At 45.6% G+C, this 18,982-nt stretch overlaps 2 protein-coding genes, 1 long non-coding RNA gene, 1 other non-coding gene and 1 pseudogene across 5 annotated transcripts; 2 read left to right on the top strand and 3 right to left on the bottom strand.

Annotated features, from left to right (window-relative positions):
* Positions 1 to 268: 268 nt before the first annotated feature.
* LOC117859404 (small nucleolar RNA Z247) lies at positions 269 to 407 on the bottom strand. Its single transcript, XR_004641195.1, has one exon. It is a non-coding gene; the product is annotated as a small nucleolar RNA Z247 (small nucleolar RNA).
* Positions 408 to 2,437: 2,030 nt separating this feature from the next.
* Positions 2,438 to 6,083, top strand: LOC117858799 (cytochrome P450 CYP72A616). The gene is made up of 5 exons (XM_034741931.2): positions 2,438 to 2,923; positions 3,499 to 3,719; positions 3,832 to 4,076; positions 4,385 to 4,763; positions 5,485 to 6,083. Exons 1-5 carry the CDS (start codon positions 2,617 to 2,619, stop codon positions 5,908 to 5,910), a joined length of 1,578 nt encoding a protein of 525 aa, XP_034597822.1. The 5' UTR covers positions 2,438 to 2,616; the 3' UTR covers positions 5,911 to 6,083.
* Positions 6,084 to 7,431: 1,348 nt separating this feature from the next.
* LOC117855632 (cytochrome P450 CYP72A616-like) lies at positions 7,432 to 11,967 on the top strand (annotated as a pseudogene).
* On the bottom strand, positions 7,781 to 8,875 carry LOC117855634 (uncharacterized). Its single transcript, XR_004640532.2, has 2 exons — positions 8,016 to 8,875; positions 7,781 to 7,936 (listed from the first exon to the last, which is right to left on the bottom strand). It is a non-coding gene; the product is annotated as an uncharacterized lncRNA (long non-coding RNA).
* A 1,213-nt stretch (positions 11,968 to 13,180) lies between the features above and the next one.
* Positions 13,181 to 15,880, bottom strand: LOC117854936 (cytochrome P450 CYP72A616). Of its 2 annotated transcripts, none has more exons than XM_034737195.2 (5): positions 15,428 to 15,880; positions 14,995 to 15,230; positions 14,295 to 14,542; positions 13,788 to 14,172; positions 13,181 to 13,676 (listed from the first exon to the last, which is right to left on the bottom strand). In XM_034737195.2, the coding sequence occupies exons 1-5, from the start codon at positions 15,738 to 15,740 to the stop codon at positions 13,251 to 13,253; spliced, it is 1,608 nt and encodes a 535-aa protein (XP_034593086.1). In that variant the 5' UTR covers positions 15,741 to 15,880; the 3' UTR covers positions 13,181 to 13,250. The 2 variants fall into 2 exon arrangements, with proteins under 2 accessions (XP_034593086.1, XP_034593087.1); XM_034737196.2 differs by having other exon boundaries at positions 14,995 to 15,218; positions 15,428 to 15,879.
* Positions 15,881 to 18,982: the final 3,102 nt, after the last annotated feature.

Below are 18,982 nucleotides of genomic sequence, written 5' to 3'. Positions count from 1 at the left end.
TCAAATCTATACCAACAGTCGATTACCGTATGACCCTTCTTCAGGCACAGCTGGCACTTGGGTCTGTTGTTGCCGTTGGTGTTGCTACGAGCGTTGTTGGAGCTGTTGTTCTAATGAGGTGGGTTGGCACTGTTGCCATGCCCTCATCCACGATTCTTGCTGCTGCTGCAACTGCATCTGCCGCCGCCACATCCACGCTGGCCGCCGCGCCCCCGGCTTGCTGCGTTCACCGAGGAATGCGAGTCTCCATGCAGTAGATCTTTCCTCTGCTCGAACGCTAGCAGTTGGGAGTACACCTCTCCAACGCTAAGTGGTTCCACCCTAGCGACAAGGGCAGAAACAATGAAGTTGTAGTTGTAGTCGAGGTCGGAGAGGATGTAGGAGATCAGCTTGTCATCGTCGATCGTCTTGCCGGGGTGTGCCATCTCATCAGCAAGAGAGCGCATCTTGCCGACATACTCGGCCATGGAGAACTCGCCTTTCTTCATTGTGGCGAGAGCAATCCTGGTGTTGATAGAGCGCGCCCTTATCATCGAGGTGAACATGCCCTCAATGATGCTCCACGTCTCGGCCGCCGTTTTGCAGGCGGTAACTTGAGATAGGATGCTGCTTGTCATGGATGACAGCAGGCACCCAAGAACTTGCTGATCGATGGCAGCCCACTCCACATAGGCTGGATTCCGGACTTCAACTTCCTTATCGCCTTGCTTCTCCTTCACCAAGGGTGTGGGGGGCTTGATTGCGAGACGTGCGCCCCTCACCACCGCGAGGATCTGCGGCTTCCATAGCGCATGATTGGTTTTGATCAGCTTCTCAGAGATGGCTTGACCAACCAGGGGATTGATGATGGGAGCGGAGGATGAAGAGCTTGACATTGTGGAGGATAGATTGGATCGTTTTAGGATTTTTGATTGGCTCTAAATAAGAATTCAGAGGTGCTGGAAGCGTGCAGTTCGTCTCTGCCGCCTGCGTGTTTATATAGGGACAGCAAAAGCTGCTGCCGTAGCTTAGAGCAACTCCAAGAGGCTGCTAATCTTACCCCAATACCTTTTTTAAGGAAAAAAGAGAGAGAAAATGAACTCCAACAATCCACCTAAACCTTCCCCAATTTTTTAGCGACGCTAAAAAACAGCCTGCCACCGCGTATATTTTAGCGTTGGCGTTCCTCCCCTAATCCTGGTTCCCGTATGCCCGCGCGTCCCTTCCGATGGGCCCAATACGATGACGTGGCCTGTGTTTGAAATATTAGGGGCTATTTATTAGCGATTTACTGTGGATTGATATGTCTTTGGGGAAAATTTTTTTTAGGAGAACCCCCAATACATAGTTTTAGGGAAGAATTTTTTAGATACTCTCGGAGTTGCTCTTACAATCTTGAGGATCACGTCAGGAGGTTGTTGCCGATTCTAGATAAGAATTTACAGCAGACTTGATACAGAATATCTACTCGGCAACAACCTTCTATGTTATGCTTTTGGTACGAGATATGTTTCGTCTAATAGGGTAAACGTGTATGGCTCGATCCGCTCGGGCCGCTGTCAAACGCATTGCAATGTGGCCCCATCTCTGAAGCGTAGAGATTTTACTCAACTTTTTCTTAAGAATTTTACAGGAAATGGTATACACGAATACTGTAGATTTTTTTTGTTATGCAAGTAGCACCATGCCGATTCTGGCTTTGCGAAATTTTCTGGGAACTTTCCACAGCCACAGACTTGTAACGGGTGACACCATCGTTGAATTATTAACACGACAAGTCTAGTGAGAACGGGGGAGCGAACAGCGAAGACATCAGGGAAGTCAAAAAAGACAACGGGTGTCGCACTCGTGATGCAACGGTACTATTTGATACCTAATGTAATGTAGGAGTAGTAGACTACTACTTGGTTTTATTATAAAAAACAAATTTGCGCCTTGAATCTTAGCGGTTACCTTTCTACATATAGTTTGTCATCCGAAGCTGTTCAACGTTAAAAAAGGATCGCACATGCATGTTGAGCTTATATATTGCTCATCGTTTAACCAAATATCACATTGTGTGTGTTTTTGAAGTGAAAATATCACATTATGTTGATGCTAATGCTTGGGTTTTATAATCGATTGATGCTTCTCTTGCTTAGATGATTTGGTTAATTGATTGATGCTAACGAGTTGAATCGAACAAAATTAAGCACTCTGAAATCGAAGAAGAAGAGCGTCTAGGCTGAAGGAAGAAATATGACGGTACGGTTCAACACAAAAAAAATATTTACATACATGAAACAAAATCTTATCTTATATTCTGTTTGTTTCAAATTATAGATTGTTTTGATTTTTTCATAATTTTTCTATATTAAGAGAGCAGCTGGCTGACTATTTTGCAGCTGGCTGCTGCGGCTCGGTAGCAGAGAGCAAGCAGCTGCACCAGCAGGCAGCGGCGGTAGCAGCATGCACCAGCCGAACAGCAAGTGGTCGAGACGCACACGTATAGACTTGCAGTCCAATCGCTTTAAGAGGACGCTCAGCAGTCTGCCAACCCATTCCTTCGTGCTGCTTCCTTGCTCACCGTTCACCAATCACCCCCACCAAGTGCGCCCTCTCAAAAAGAAAAAGAAAAACAAGCGCGCCAAGAAGCCAATGGCGACTCGAGCTCTGCTGCTGCTACGAGAGGCCCCGCCGTGGGCCGTGGCTGGCGCGGCGGCGGCCGTGGCGCTGCTGTGGCTGGCGGCCTGGACTCTCGAGTGGGCGTGGTGGACTCCGCGGCGGCTCGACCGGGCCCTGCGTGCCCAGGGCCTCAAGGGCACCAGGTACCGCCTCTTCACCGGCGATGTGAGGGAGAACGCCCGGCTCAACCGCGAGGCGCGGACGAAGCCGCTCCCGCTTGGATGTCACGACATCATCCCCCGCGTGCTGCCGATGCTCCACAAGGTCGTAAAGGAGAACGGTAATTTCTGTCTTCTCAGCTCAGATCATTCCCCCGCATCTAGAATTGACTCCTTTTGTTTCAACCTCTTTTATGTTAAAACCAAAATATTGAGGTGAAATCATTAGCTGCAATTTTTTTTCCTTGGAGCCCATTCGTTGTGATTATTCTTGATATTGATGATACTGAGCTCCCAATAAAGACATGGGGTACACATATACAGGAGTTGAAGCAGTAGTACAGTAGTACTTGAAGATGTCTTGTAGGAGATTAGCTTTATTGTACGGCCAAATGATAGCATAATTATTGCCCCTGATAGAACGCAATATGTTAGGAAAGAAGACAGGCGAATAGTATGTACTATGTACTAGTGGGACATTTTTGTGCTGGTAACTGACAGGACCAAGTATCAAATCAGATCATGTATTATTTGATTAAAAGTGTCAGAATGATTGATTTAGATATCCTGTGACAGTTGGTTTATTTTCCCCGTTCTGAATCATGTTTGTGGCAGCCAAATCCTCACAAAAATGATTTGGGCGTTATCTGCAAGTCTTCCTACAGTCCTACTTATGGTGTTCAAAACTCAAATGCAGGGACTGTGTCATTCACTTGGTTTGGCCCAACCCCGAGGGTGATGATTCCAGACCCAGAATCAGTAAAAGAGGTTTTGTCTAACAAGTTTGGCCACTTTGGCAAACAACAGTTTAGCCGTGCTGGCAAGTTACTAGGAGACGGGGTCGCGAATCATGAAGGCGAGAAATGGGCAAAGCACAGGAGAATTCTCAATCCTGCATTCCACCATGAGAAAATAAAGGTAGTTGTTCACTGAGTTTCCTTCTCATAGCAGGGTTTTTTTTTCGCGGGTTGAACTTCAGTATGCCATATATTGGGTAGTGCAATCCCTAACAATGCTATTCCATTCACAGAAGATGCTGCCTGTATTTGCTACCTGTTGCGTCGATGTGATTAACAGATGGGAAAATTCAATGTCTTCCGAGGGATCTTCTGAGATAGACATCTGGCCTGAGTTCCAGAATCTTACGGGCGATGTTATCTCACGAACCGCATTTGGCAGCAGCTATCAGGAGGGCAGGAGAATTTTCCAGCTTCAAGGAGAGCTAGCTGAACGCCTTATACAATCATTTCAAGCAATATTTATCCCAGGCTACTGGTTTGTCCTTCCTTCCGTATAAACAGTAGCAAAATTTTATTAATGAGACTCATGCCTACATGTTTCGTTCTGCATAAGAAGATTTTATTAATTACTTGACCATATTTTAAGGGAATGACCTGAATTATTTCTAGTAAAGGAAGAGATACAGAGACGACCTTTCCCAGTTCAAGAATATTTTTGAACTACATTTACATTTTTATTTCTAACCCCATTATTCAAGCTAAGTAGGGTATAAAAGGTGGGGCAAAAGTTATGCGGTAGAAATCAAGAATTTGTTCTGTTATAACACTGTTGAACATATGCAGGTTCTTGCCCACCAAAAATAACAGAAGGATGAGAGAAATTAATCGAGAGATCCACAAAATTCTGCGTGAAATAATTGGGAAAAGAGAGAAGGCTATGAAAAATGGCGAAACAAATAATGATGACTTGCTGGGCTTGTTACTGGAGTCAAACATGAGGCAATCAAATGGGAATGCAAAGCTAGGATTGACAACAGAACATGTGATTGAGGAATGCAAGCTCTTTTACTTTGCTGGTATGGAGACAACATCAGTCCTGCTTACTTGGACTCTCGTTGTGCTAAGCATGCACCCAGAATGGCAAGAGCAAGCAAGAGAAGAAGTATTGAACCACTTCGGAAGAGCTAGACCAGACTTTGAGAGCTTGAACCGCTTGAAGATTGTAAGTATGAAATCAGTGTTCTCTTGTACTCCCTCTGTCTGTAGACATTTAGGACAAGCTAGTTAGTTCTTTGTGAAAAGGCAGAAATGCAGTGATATTAAAGACATTACTAATTTGGGCAATTGCAAATTTGCCACCGCTTTGGAAGTTATGGCAAGCTTGCAACTAGAAAATTGCAAAAATGCTACCAAAAATGCCATTCGAGCAATAGTAGTAGTATTAATAAACCAGTAGAAAATTTGCAAATACCCCTATTAAATTTTCATTAATTTGTCAGAGTTAGACTAACAAAATATTGAATAGCTCATTTAAAAAGTAGTTATGTTTTGTGATGCTCTACTTTCATACAACTGAATACTGCTGACCGTCGTCTGCATGCCATTCCGGTGGAAAAACTGCTCTTTTACTTCTAAAACTGCAGGGCCTACATCTGAAACCTGAAGGACCTTAACATTAACATCTTGACACAACGACTGAGCCAGTTAATATACTGTAGAAGCACGCTGGAGATGAGTTAATTATTTACATCTTGCATTCGTTTTGGAAATTGCAGTTGTATAGGGCTTCAGGAAGTTTGTTTGACTGTTCATATTTTGAGAAATTCCTCAATCACTGACTCACTGTCGAACAAGAACTTTTCTGAGGAAAACAGGATATGGAACATCTTTTTGTGTCGTACATATTGTATTAATGATCTTGACCCTCTGTTTGGTTTCTGCAGGTAACCATGATTTTGTACGAGGTCCTCAGATTGTACCCACCTGTAGTCCTATTAAGCAGAAGAACTTACAAGGGAATGGAGCTCGGTGGCATCAAATATCCAGCAGGCGTGAACCTTCTCCTGCCCATAATCTTCATTCACCATGATCCCAACATCTGGGGAAAAGACGCAGGCATGTTCAATCCAGAGAGGTTCGCCGACGGCATTTCCAATGCCACCAAGCACCAAGCCGCCTTCTTCCCATTTGGAGGCGGTCCCCGGATCTGCATTGGCCAGAACTTCGCGTTGCTGGAAGCGAAGATGGCGCTGTGCACCATACTCCAGCGCTTCTCATTTGAGCTCTCGCCGTCCTACACTCACGCGCCGTACACTGTGATAACTTTGCACCCTCAGCATGGTGCTCCAATCAGGCTGAAGAAGCTTTGACCACGGTGATCATGCTGGATGGCAAAGTCTCAATTGTTGGATATATATAAGCACTTTTAGTTTTAATTTAATCCAGAAATAAATCATGAATTGTTGGATATATAAGCACTTTTAGTTTTAATTTAATCCAGAAATAAATCATGAATACGATGAACAGACAGCAGATTAAACTATACATGTCTACGCAAGATCTAGACAAGTCTATCATTGCAAATAGAATCACACATTCTACCATACTATCTAGTGCTATCAGACTGCAACAAATCATAATAGCTAGTATGGAAGACATAATTTGAGTTAAGAGATCGTACGTTTCTTTCTTGACGAAGACTGGCTCCTGGACGACTATTGGGTACGACAGCCGACGACGATCAGCAGCCTGACGTTGTTCGCGACGGCGAGTGAGGCCCGAGCGACGAAGAGGTAGACGAGCCGTGGTGAAGGAGTCGACGAAGCGGAGGAAGCGATCGAGCAGTCGCGCAGAGCGCTTCCCAAAAACCTTATTCGCCCTCTCCCGGTGCAGGATCGCTGAAGACGACGGTTCCGGAGACCTGCTCTCCCAATCGCCGATGCACGCCGACAATCGGGATGGAGTAGACTACGGTGGCGGCGCAGCAGCGAGGAGGCAAAAACCCTAGCTCGAATCGATCTGTTTATGGTAGAGGCCGGTAGGTCGCATTATATAGGAGAGCCCACGATTCTCACATCGCGATCGTGATCTAAACCGGTTAGGATTCCATATGGCGTGGCGAGCGAGCGAGCACACGCGTGTGGAGCTCTTCTTCCCTCCCCACACACATAGCTTGGAGGAATGGAGACAACTTCCATATTTAAGTTGGTCATCCCTCCCTTCCACTAGCAATGTGGGACTAAAGACTTGCACCACTCCACCTCTTGCCCACATGGGCCTTTGAGATTTATTTGAAATTCTGAAATTCCTTATGGGGTAGGCCCATTATTTCAACATCAATACCACTACCATATAGTGACTGTACATGTATATGATGTTTAAAATTCGACGCTTGATCTGAATTACGAGTGCAGAGTGTGTATGAATGGAGAAATTGGTTGATGTACATATTGCAGCTCTCAGTTTAATTAATGGAACAGTTATACCCTGCCCATATCCTTGCTAATGGAGCCGAGCTCACGGGGCTGCATTTTCCGTTTGATACGCAGAGATTATAAAGTTTTATTGATTCCAAAATAAGTCAAATTCACTCTCAGTAAGGTCCATTGGCTGCTATTATTAGGCTTGGCAACAAAACATCTGAAAAATAGGCCCAGCCCAAAATATAAAAAATAATAATTCGGACAACTGAAATTCGGGTGTGAGCTTTTTATCGGCCTGGCCCGGCCCATGCTCAGGTCCACCTCCAAGACGAAGCATGAATTTATACTTTGATGTAGTGGGTAACATACTGACATCATATTCGTAGTTGCATTATTAACGAGATACGTACAAGTAGGGGCGAGCGAAGAGTCAGACAGTGATTCGTGAAGCCATAAAAGTACAGCACAAATTGCATTCATGACGAGCTCTGCTGACGCTGCAAGAAGCGAATGGCGACTCGAGCTCTGCTGACGCTGCGGGAGGCCTCCCCGTGGACCCTGGCTGGCGCGACGGCGGCCGCAGCGCTGCTGTGGCTGGTGGCCTGGACGCTGGAGTGGGCCTGGTGGACGCCGCGGCGGCTGGAGCGGGCCCTCCGGGCGCAGGGCCTCTCTTCACCGGCGATGTGAGGGAGAACGCGCGGCGCAACCGGGAGGCGCGGACGAAGCCGCTGCCGCTCGGTTGCCATGACATCATCCCCCGCGTGCAGCCCTTGTTCCACGACCTCGCAAAGGAGAACGGTAATTTCTATGTGCTCGGTAAAAAAAACTTTATTTTCGTTTCAATTCCTTTATGTCAATTTGTTACGTGGGTTACCACATAGATGGTGGCAACAGACAAGCAACTCAAACACAACAACAGTAGAAAGAAATCCACACCACCACAACCAATTAAGACGACCTAAGATAATAGAACCTGCAGGATAGAAAAACACTATGAATTTTCCACACACATTGCCTAATCATGCAGGACAATGCCTCAAAAAAGGAACGACCTTGAATAGGCCGCCATCATCCGTCCGTCCAGGAGGAGCGGACTAAGTCTTCACATGGCGAAATCAATCAAATGGGCTTGGTGGCCTCAGCAATGTCCCAGCAAGGTGAGCTACATCCGTGGACGCAGCCGTTGCCGGCACCGGCGAAGGCCGGGGCAGAGTTTTCACCCGTAGCCCCCAAAGCCCAACTCCACACAATCGTGACGAAGGTCTAGAAGAAAGGCAACGCAGCGGCGGTGGGCACTCCATGTCGACGATGAAGCACACCTGCACGGCACAAACAAGAAGAAGAAGGCCACCCAAGAGCAAAGACAACCATGACTGTAATAGGCACCACCACCAACAGACGACGAAAGCAGCCACCTTGTGCCCATGGAGCTGAGATCCGAGGACAGGAGGGGCAGTAGAGGCGACCAAAGCGACGGGAGGTACCCGGCGGCGGTGTGCAAGCACGGCGACCTGCACCAGCAATACGGCCGCTACGACCCAGGAGACGGCAGATCCGGGCCCAAGGAGGGGGGAATCGGCGATGAGCAGGCAAGAACAACCCACGCCGGCGAGAGAGACGACCTTGGGGGAGAGTAGAGACCGACCTTGGGGCTGCAGGGAGAGCCCACCCTGGGGCTTGGACGACGTCGATCCGGCACATCACAAGTTTTTTTTTGTGGGGACAACATGAGTTGCTACTATTCTTAGGAAATTTGTCAAAACAGTTTTTTTTTTGTGGGGACAACATGATTTGCTACTATTCTTAGGAAATTTGTATGATACAGCAGTTACATCACAAGTTGAGAACGTTCGGTTGGCGAAAATTAGCCAAACAATAATCTACAGTTGGTAGCACGCGCAAAAGAGCTTTATGCCCCGTATGAAGGATGGCAGATCACAGATTGACGCGGCATCACTTCCTTTCTGAAAGAAGACAGGCGAGGCGAACATGAAAAATGGAATATTTATGTGCGTGTATTTGACAGGAACAGAACAACTATCAAATTAGAGCACGCTCTTCGAGTAAGATTTCCTGTGATAGTCGGTTTCCTTTCCCTTTTTTCTAAAAAAAATCAATGTTTCTTTTCCCTTTTTTCAAAAAAAAATCAATAGGGTGAAACCTGTTATGTGGCAGCCGCCGGCTCAGAAGATGATTCCAATGCAGTCAATTCGTCTTCTCATGAGCTTAATGCAAACCTCAAATGCAGGGAAATTGTCATTCAGTTGGTTTGGCCCGACGCCAAGGATGATGATTCCAGACCCGGAATTAGTTAGAGAAGTTTTGTCTAACAAGTTTGGCCACTTTGGCAAACCGAAGACTATTCGTGTTGTGAAGTTGATCTCCAACGGGCTTTTTAATCATGAAGGCGAGAAATGGGCAAAGCACAGGAGGATCCTCAATCCTGCCTTTCACCATGAGAAAATAAAGGTTCGCTAAATTTTCTTCTCATGACTTTGTTTTTCTCAGTTCAAATTTTGCAAGTCTTATATTGGATAGCATCTGTACTTACAATGCTGTCTCGTTTACAGCGGATGCTACCTGTATTTTCTACCTGTTGCATAGAAATGATTACAAGATTGGAAAATGCAATGTCGCCTGAGGGGTCTTCTGAGATTGATGTCTGGCCTGAGTTCCAGAATCTTACTGGAGATGCCATCTCAAGAACCGCGTTTGGCAGCAGCTTTCAGGAGGGTAGGAGAATTTTCCAGCTTCAAGAAGAGCTAGCTGAACGTGTTATACAATCTTTTCGGACAATATTTATCCCAGGCTATTGGTTTGTTCTTTTCCCTCCAACAGCAGCAGGTTTTTCTTCATGAGAAAGAAGTTGCATAATTAGGCATTTGTTAGACATCTATATGTTTCTGCAAAAGATTTTACTATCCTATCCATGTTTAATGACCCCATACCGTTTCCAGTATAGGAAAGAGATACAGAAATGAGCTTTCTCCATTCAAAAATATTTTAAACAATATCAGCATTTTCACTCCTAAAATTCATTGGTCAAGTGGAGTTGGGAGATACTCCCTCCGTCCCAAATTATAGGTCGTTTTGACTTTATTAGATTCATAGACTTTGTTATGCACTTAGACATACACTATGTCTAGATGCATAATAATATCTATGTATCTAGAAAAGTCAAAACGACCTATAATTTGGAACGGAGGGAGTACAAGACTAGGCAAAGTAATGTGGCATCAATAAAGAATATCTTTTATTATACCTATAATGCTATTGAACATATGCAGGTTCTTGCCCACCAAAAATAACAGAAGGATAGGACAAATTGATCAGGAGATCAGCAAACTTCTGCGTGGAATAATTGAGAAAAGAGACAAGGTTATTAAAGATCGCGAAACTAATAACGATGACTTACTAGGCTTATTGGTAGAGTCCAACATGAGGGAATCAAATGGGAAAGTAAATCTAGGAATGACTACAGAAGATATAATTGAGGAATGCAAGCTATTTTACTTCGCAGGTATGGAGACAACATCAGTCCTGCTAACTTGGACTATAGTCGTGCTAAGCATGCACCCAAAATGGCAAGAGCTGGCAAGAGAAGTGTTGAATTATTTTGGAAGAGCTAGACCAGATTTTGATAGCTTGAGCCGCCTGAAGATTGTAAGTATGAAATCGATGCTCTTTTATGGTGAAATGCACAAATTTTAGGCCATTAAGGACATTAATAATTTTCTACTTTGTTGGAGGCCAAGTAATGAAAAGATTTGATTATAGTTTTGAAATGCTTTCTTTTCCATCCATTGAACTAATGATCATCAACATGTGATTCTGGTGGAGAATCACTGGTTTAATATTATGAGGGCTTAAATCTTAGCGATGTTGTAGTACCTTCTTTCGGGGAAAAAAATAACATTAGTAATCCATGGCTGAGTCAGTGAGTAGACTGAGAGTGCTGAAGCAGACTTAACCATGATGTTGAACGAACTTTACTATTGACATACTGCATTAGTTTTGGACTGCATATATGTTGAGTGAAACAAAGCAATCACTGGCAAACAGAAACCTTTTGGAGGAAAAACAAGTTATATGTTGTTTTTTGTATTGTATATCTAGATTAATGATCTTGACCTTCTGTTTTGCTTCTTCAGGTAACAATGATTCTATACGAGGTCCTTAGGTTGTACCCACCAGTAATTTTCCTAACCAGAAGAACTTACAAGGAAATAGAGCTCGGTGGCATCAAATACCCTGCAGGAGTCAACCTTCTGCTGCCCCTTCTTTTCATTCACCATGATCCGATCATCTGGGGAAAAGATGCAAGTGAGTTCAACCCAGAGAGGTTTGCCGACGGCATCTCTAATGCGACCAAGCACCAGACTGCCTTCTTTCCATTCGGATGGGGTCCCAGGATCTGCATCGGCCAGAACTTCGCGTTGCTGGAAGCGAAGATGGCGCTGTGCACCATCCTCCAGCACTTCTCCTTTGAGCTCTCGCCGTCCTACACTCACGCGCCCTACAGCGTGATAATCTTGCACCCTGAGCACGGTGCTCAGATCAAGCTGAAGAAGCTCTGACATGATGATCATGCTGAGCTGCAACAACTATAGATGCGGTGATTAAGTATGTAGTTTAGAGCTGAATAAACAGAATTTGTATGATTGTGTGAAGTGTGAACGGATAAAGTGCTCATTTTGCCTATTGGCCATGTGCTATACTGGCAAAGCTCTACAGTGCTGTAATTGTAGTTATTTATTGTGTAACTTTATACTTCTCTCTCCGTCGGGAATTTTCATTGATTTTAATGATGTAGATCCAGCTTTGGTAAATAATTAGCTCCACAATAGCTCATGCATGGCAAAGCGACGCAACAAACTGAAGTGAATGCTTTTGGTGGTGTCCTTTAGATCATTTCGAGCAGGAAACCACTTTGCACTGTTTTTTTTTACGAAACAGGAGGAGTTGCCACTATTGAATATCAAAGAAAAGAAAAGGAGATTGTTTTAAAAGTTTAAGAAACAAAGAAGGAAGTAAAGAAAATGAAAAAAAAAGTTACAACTAGGTCTCGACTCTCGAGCCATTATGCCATTGGAGTTTTGAATCTTTCTTTGGATCGTAGGATACCCAAATCCCAACTTTGGCACTATGCAAAAAGAAGATTCCTCATCACATCAAACTTGCGGTACATGCATGGAGTACTAAATGTAGATGAAATTAAAAACTAATTGCACAGTTTTGTTGTACTTTGCGATACGAATTTTTTGAGCCTCATTAGTCAATGTTTGGACAATAATTCACAAATATAAACGAAACGCTACAGTATACTACATTGATTTTGGCACTCTAAAATTGGGCAACTAAACATGAGCTAGAGCAAGCGCCTTGAAGAGGGATTTGCAAGTTGCCACACTGGGCTGGATGCCTCGAGGCGATTTCTTGCCCTCCGTATACACCTGATGATGATGATGATTTTCATATAGAATGAAACTCCTATTTGATTTTTGAAGTGTGCCAAAATCTCATATGGAGCTGAATTCGGTGTCACATGCAATTCAGGAGTGTTTGTCCTAAAGGAGCAGCCAAATTAATACCTTTCTTGTGCTGGCAGGATGATTTCCACGACTAAAGGAAAACTGGATGAACTTCCCTATATCCAATTAATCTTTTATAGACCTTGGTTGAGGAGAAAAATGAGAGCCCTGTATGTAAGTCCACAAATCAGTCTCATCTGTTGCATGCAAGTTTTCCGGTCTCTGAACGAGATTCAGGGCCTGTTTGTTTGAGCTGCAGCTTTTAAGCTTTCTTGAAATGTTGTTGCTAGCTTTTTCATTCTGAAAAGCCAACACTAACTTTTAGAAAATGTGTTTATCTTTCTGAGCTTAAAAAGATATAAAAATCTTATAAAACTGAGCAGTTTTCCATATAAACTCAGCTTTTTTATCTTCCAGCTTCTCGAAAGCTGCACAAGAAGTTTGTTGTCTGTTTGAGCTTCTGACTTTTCATGTTGAGAAACTGCCACGAAGCTCAGGCCTCAAAATAGTTACGTGCATTTCTTTATGTCCTTATATGCCACCATCACGTGCTAGGGCCCACAAGAACGAAGCGGGCATGCCGCATCATCAAATTTGTCATGGTCCTGATCAGGGAGCCGTGCAGAATAATGTTTTAGAGAAAATAGAGCATGTCGATCGCGATGACCTAGGTACTTGCATGAAACTTTTGTGCAGCAAAATGGACTTCCTTCACAGATACCAACACGGTTTATGTAGAATACATCACACACGTGATCAGAGCCGGCGTACCCTAACCGGAACGCTGTGCTGCGGGTGAAGTGTCAGAATGCTGTAGGGCGCGTGCGCGTACTCCGGCGAGAGCTCAAACGCGAAGCGCTGCAGGACCATGCTAATTGCGAGCTTGGCCTCCAGCAGCGCAAAGTTCTGGCCGATGCATATGCGCGGCCCCCAGCTGAAGGGGATGAAGGCGCCCGGGTCGCCGCACGCCTTGGACACGCCCTCGGCGAACCTCCCCGGGTTGAACTCGCCGGCGTCCTGCCCCCAGAGCGCAGGGTCTCGGTGGACAAACATGATGGGGATCACAAACATGACATCCGGTGGGTACACGACGCCTCCGAGCTCAGTCTGCTTGTGCGTCCGTCGGTTGATGAACAATGCCGGAGGGTACAGGCGTAGCACCTCGTACAACACCATTGTCACCTGGTATCAAGTACAAAATCAAACAAGGTAATGTTATCAAAAGGAAATTAGGAAAACATAGTCATGTTGAATGAAATTTATCCTTTTTCAATCAGATACAGTATCACTTACAACTTTTAGACGACTGAAACCGCTGAAATCTGGCTTGTTTTGCCCAAAGACTTGCAGAACTTCATCCCTGGCTCGATCTAGCCACTCCGGATGCATGCTCAAGAGTACCATTGTGTAAGTCAGCAGGATAGCGCTACTCTCAGTTCCTGCAAAGTAGAACAACTTGCATTCTTCAATCACTTCTTCTACGTTGAGCCCCCCGCTGGACTTTCCATCGGAGTTGCTGTAATTCATGTTTGATTCCAACAGCATGCCGAGCAAGTCATGTTTGGTGGGTTCACCGTTCTTCATGGCCTCACGTCTCTTCTCTATTATTCCCCTTAGGATCGTCTTGGTCTCCCTGTTAATAGCCTTTATCCTTCGGTTCCCTTTTGTTGGTAAAAGACTGACAGAAAAAGGCAATAAGGTGAGATCCCCTTTATATTGCTTTAATGTATTATTATCTAATGAAAGAACGGTAGACAATAAGCATAATGAAGTGCTAGAGTTGTATGATTGAAACAGTACAAGTATCCTGGGATATGACTTGTCCCGAAAGCTTGAGTAACGCGGACAACTTGTTCAGCTTGAAGTAGGAAAATTCTTCTGCCTTCTTCGTAGCTAACACCGAAAACAGTTCTTGAAAGGACATCCCCGGATAAATTTTGGAACTCAGCCCAAACGTCTAGCTCAATGGTTCCAACAGAATCAGCAAGTAAGTTCTCCCATCTGCAAATTAGATCGCTGCAAGCTGCAGAGAACGCAGGCAACATCCCCTGCATCCATTTCCAAGATAATTGTCAACGGGGCAGAAAATTTTTCCAAGAAATCTATTACCTGTATTAAACTGCTTTAGTGTCTATTTACAGCACGTTTTGGTGTTAAAAACGAAAGTGTTATTGTTGTTCAGGAGTATGTGATCTACTGAATTAGCATCCAATCAAACAGCACATCAAGATGTTTGCAGATCAAAATCGCAAAACTTTACTCACAGTCAATAAAACAACAGGAAACTAGCACAATTGCACAAACATAAGCTGTTTCTGTTTGCCCAAACAACTAGATTAAGTATTCATCAATGTACTTAAGTAACATTAGGTGACTATATGAAGTGACAAACCAACAAAACTCATGACTCAAGCTTGCTGGAAAATGAGCATAATGGTGTCAAATGTCACATATTAAATAAAATTTGAACCCTCAAGGTAGTTCAGTCAGAAGAAAAAACCTTCAGTTTCTCTGCATGGAAGGCTGGATTCATAATCCTCCTATGCTTGACCCATTCCTCGCCGTCAAGGATCGCGACCCCACCAATCAGAAACTTGACCATGCGAGTGGCCAGCTTTGTTTTCACGAAGTAGCCATCTTTGTTTGATGCAACTTCCCGGGCCAGCTCGGGGTCAATGACTGTAATTCTGGGGATCGTCCCGAACCATGTAAACGAGAGCTTACCTGCACATCCGTCTCAGGATAGATGATGATGCATCAGTCATCAGGCCAAGGATGTGCAGTGACAGTTTCGGTCCATGACCGAGTGGCTTAGGCATTTTAATGACAGGCTAAGGATGTAAATGAGAGTTTGCCTGCACTGCACTCCCGTCTCAGAATGGCATCTTGGAATGATCAGATTGCAGTTAACAATTTAACATGCGTGTACATACCATGCTCCTCGACGGCACGGTGAAGGAGAGGGGAGACGCGCGGGAGGATGTCGTGGGGCCGGTCCATGGGCACGGGCCTGGCCAGGGCCGCCGCCGTCAGCCGGCGCTCCTCCTTGAGGTCGCCCCAGAGGAAGCGGTAGCGGTTGCCCCTCAGGCCCTGCGCCCTGAGGGCCCGCTCCATGCGCCGGGGAGCCAGCCAGGCCCACTCCAGGACCTGCGCCGCCCACCACAGCAGCAGCACGGCCGCCGCGCCGCCGAGCAGGCTCCACGGCGAGGACTCACGGAGCAGCGCCGTGCCACCGTCGTCGTCCATGGCTTGGCTTGCTCGACCGTTTCGGCGGCACAGGGGCACGGTGGAGATGGGGCGGCGGCAATGGCAGAGCAGCAACTGCAGCAGAGTGCGCCCAGCAATGGAAAGCTGTTGCACCAAATGCTGGTGTTATGTCCACTCCACTTGAACTGCTTTCGGCGAATTTGTCCGGACGTGCATAACAATATATTGTGTCCTTTTCGACCCGTTGGGACGTTGCTACTTTTTTTTTTACGGGTAAAGAGAGTGCTTTATTAACAAGACAATGAGTCGTTTCAATCGTCAGTGATGAGGTTCAGAACACACGCAGGTGCCTGCCCCAACCAGACCGCAGTATTGGTAGTGCCTGTGTGTGTTCAGTCAATGATGACAAGTTTTCTGTGATGTCACCATTAGTGTAATTATTTTGTATGTAGCTAGCAGCCAACAAACTGCCGGCTTGCGGACTATAATAATTGCCACAGAACAATCATGTCGGTGGAGATAACGTATGTTTAATCTAGAATTCAGTGGAACACATCTTAAACTTTAAATGCGACAGCAAAGGAGTGGAACGAAGGTGTCGGACTCGCTAAGCAAAGCAAAGGTTGCTAGTACATATTTGTACCGTCCCACATTACAATTGGACTTAAGTTGTATTCAGCAGTACAGGGTAGAGTCCGTATCAAACTTTGTAACTCAGACCTCCTCGTAAATATGAGAGGGGGGCTGTTGTTGTAACCATGACGACAAAACGACAGGCTCGCAGAGGAGGCCCATGACAACATAATGACAGACTCGCATAGGGAGGTGGCACGATGCCGGGATCCCGGAGCGACCAGTGTTGCGGTTTGGGGAGGAGCGTTCATAGTCATACCCCAGGATGTAGGTTTTGGCCGAACCTCGTCAACAAAGATCCCCAAACCCCCCGCCATGAGCGCTGAGGCGGCCCCCCGCCGGTGACCACCCGGTCCCGGCATCCACCCCCCCTGTACGGTGAGCTTCCTCTCTCCTCTTCCTGGTCGTCTCCATGGACATATCCAATGTGGATCTTCGTCCAGGGCTCAATTTCTCCAGCAAGGTACGGTCCCTTTTGGGTGCTCGGATTTCGGCTCGTCCCTCTTCCGCTTCTACGAGTTTTTGGCTCTTGGCTTCCTTTTCTCGGTCAAAGATAAAGCTTTCTGTAAGCAATGTGGCCTTTCTCCTCCAATCGGTCATTGGAGGATCATCGGACCTCTTTCAAGTTTCTGAAGTGGAAGATTGGATCTTCAAGTTTTGTGTTTCTTGCAAAGAAGTTGGGCTCCTCATCTATCAGATGGGATCTTCTCAATGTGATATCTTTAAAGTGGATTTTAACTTGTTTAATGATCGTGGTTTGCACTTCGCCAAATTGGTTGTAGCAAATTCTCAAGGAACTCACTTTCCCTGAATTTCTGTTTCCTCTAAGAAGACTCCTTTACCTTTAACTGGAGCCAATTCTTTGCCTCTTGGTCGATCTACGTTTCGTCAACGCTCAACACCATCACAAGGGTTTCATGATGTTTGCTTTTCAGCTTCGGATCTTTCTGGTAATCGTTGGAACCGGATCAATTCTCTTGATGTGCGTACTCGGGTTCATGAACAGAGAGCACAGGAGATTCAAAATTCAAATTAGTCTTCTCTTGGCATTAATTTGGACCTTAATTTGGGTCCAACAGGTCAGACTTTTAAGTCTGTCTTAATTGGTAGCCCAGGTCCTATGACAATGGCTCCATCGGTTACAAATTGGGGAGTGAAACTAGGCCGAAATCAGTGCTCCAGATGTCTATCTAATACCCATTCCAGAGATTCTTGTTTGAGGCCCATTCGTTGTGGCTCATGTTTTCGCTTGGGCCATTTTGCGGCAACCTGCAGATTTTGTCCACGTTTTCCTGGGCTTTCCAAAGATACAGCTTCATTTCTGCCACCACGCCTGGATAACTGGTCATCTTTTCCGGTGAGCACCTAGTTTCAGAACGTGATCCCTATGACCAGTGGGTCCTCCAATGCCAAGGATGTGATAGTTGATAATTTTCAAGAGTTGGGTCTCTCCCTGTTGGGTATACCGGCAACTGCCCCTAAGGAAACAATTTTTTGGAAACGTCCCCTCAGTGGTGTGGTTCCAGGCGGCGTCCCTTCGTCTTCCTTCCCAGCCTCGGAGCCCACGCAAAAAGCTCCGCCGCCTCCGCCGCCATTTGCAAACAGTGCATCCTTCACTCGCCCTACCCTCCCGCATTGTCCCCAAAACTGCACTGAAGAGAATCCCCCGTCTTCTTTTGGACCATCGCTGGCTCTGGCTGATCTCCAAGCAGCATTCATGGCTTACAAGTTCGTTAACCCAGCACCCTTCATGCCGCGGGGGTGTCAACGTCAGATGGTGGGCTTCCGCAAACCAATGTCACGGGTGGTTCTTGGTGGAGCGCGCCGGAATCAAAGTGATGTGGCCATTGCAAAGATTGAACCTCTCCCACAGCTTCAGGTATCTTTTCAGTCCATACGGGAGCTTCTAGATGATTTTCTACGAAACCATAAGGGTCTTGCTATTCACTCAATTCAACCCTGTCCATATGGCCAAGCATATGTTCGATTTCACTTTGTGCATGACAAAGATTTTCTCATTGGGGGTGGTCAGCATCAATATGGTCAATACAAGATTTCTTTTTCGGACCACAATAGGGGTTGGAACAATAGACTCACCACTATGAATTGTGAGGCTTGGGTTATGCTTCTGGGACTCAATATTGATTATTGGACAAAATCAGACATAGAAAAAGCAGTGGCGGTTTTTGGGAGATTGTTAGTCTGGGAAGAAGACCCAAATAATCTGGCTCGTGTCATTGTTAAAGTCAGAGTAGTGGACTTAACTGAGATCCCCTGGTTCTTGGTATGTTCAGAGGGAGAAGACTTTGAAGGTAATTCATGGACTGTTCAATGTGAAATTCTGCAATACAGATTGTTAGGGGTGGGGCCTGAAGATTAAAACCAACCTCCTCATGAAGTTGACCCACATATGTTTGATTTCTTTGGATATGGTCAACCTTCCAATGCCGTTGGCCATAATGTTCAAGGTGCTGGTAATGGTGCAGTGCCTGCGCATGGTCCAGCTCAACAATGGGGTCTCTGGCCAGAGGGGCCTCAAGGACAGAATAATGCCCCTTTTATTTGGGCCCCAGCCGCCCCCAGAAGTGCCTATTGTACAAGCTCTCCCAGCTAATCAGGAGCAGCATGTTCCACCACACGACGCTAAT

Source organism: Setaria viridis, chromosome 5, assembly GCF_005286985.2.
Source record: "Setaria viridis chromosome 5, Setaria_viridis_v4.0, whole genome shotgun sequence".
Lineage (NCBI taxonomy): Eukaryota > Viridiplantae > Streptophyta > Magnoliopsida > Poales > Poaceae > Setaria > Setaria viridis.
Note: the sequence above shows the minus strand (reverse complement) of the source record. Positions and strands in the feature narration are given on the sequence as shown.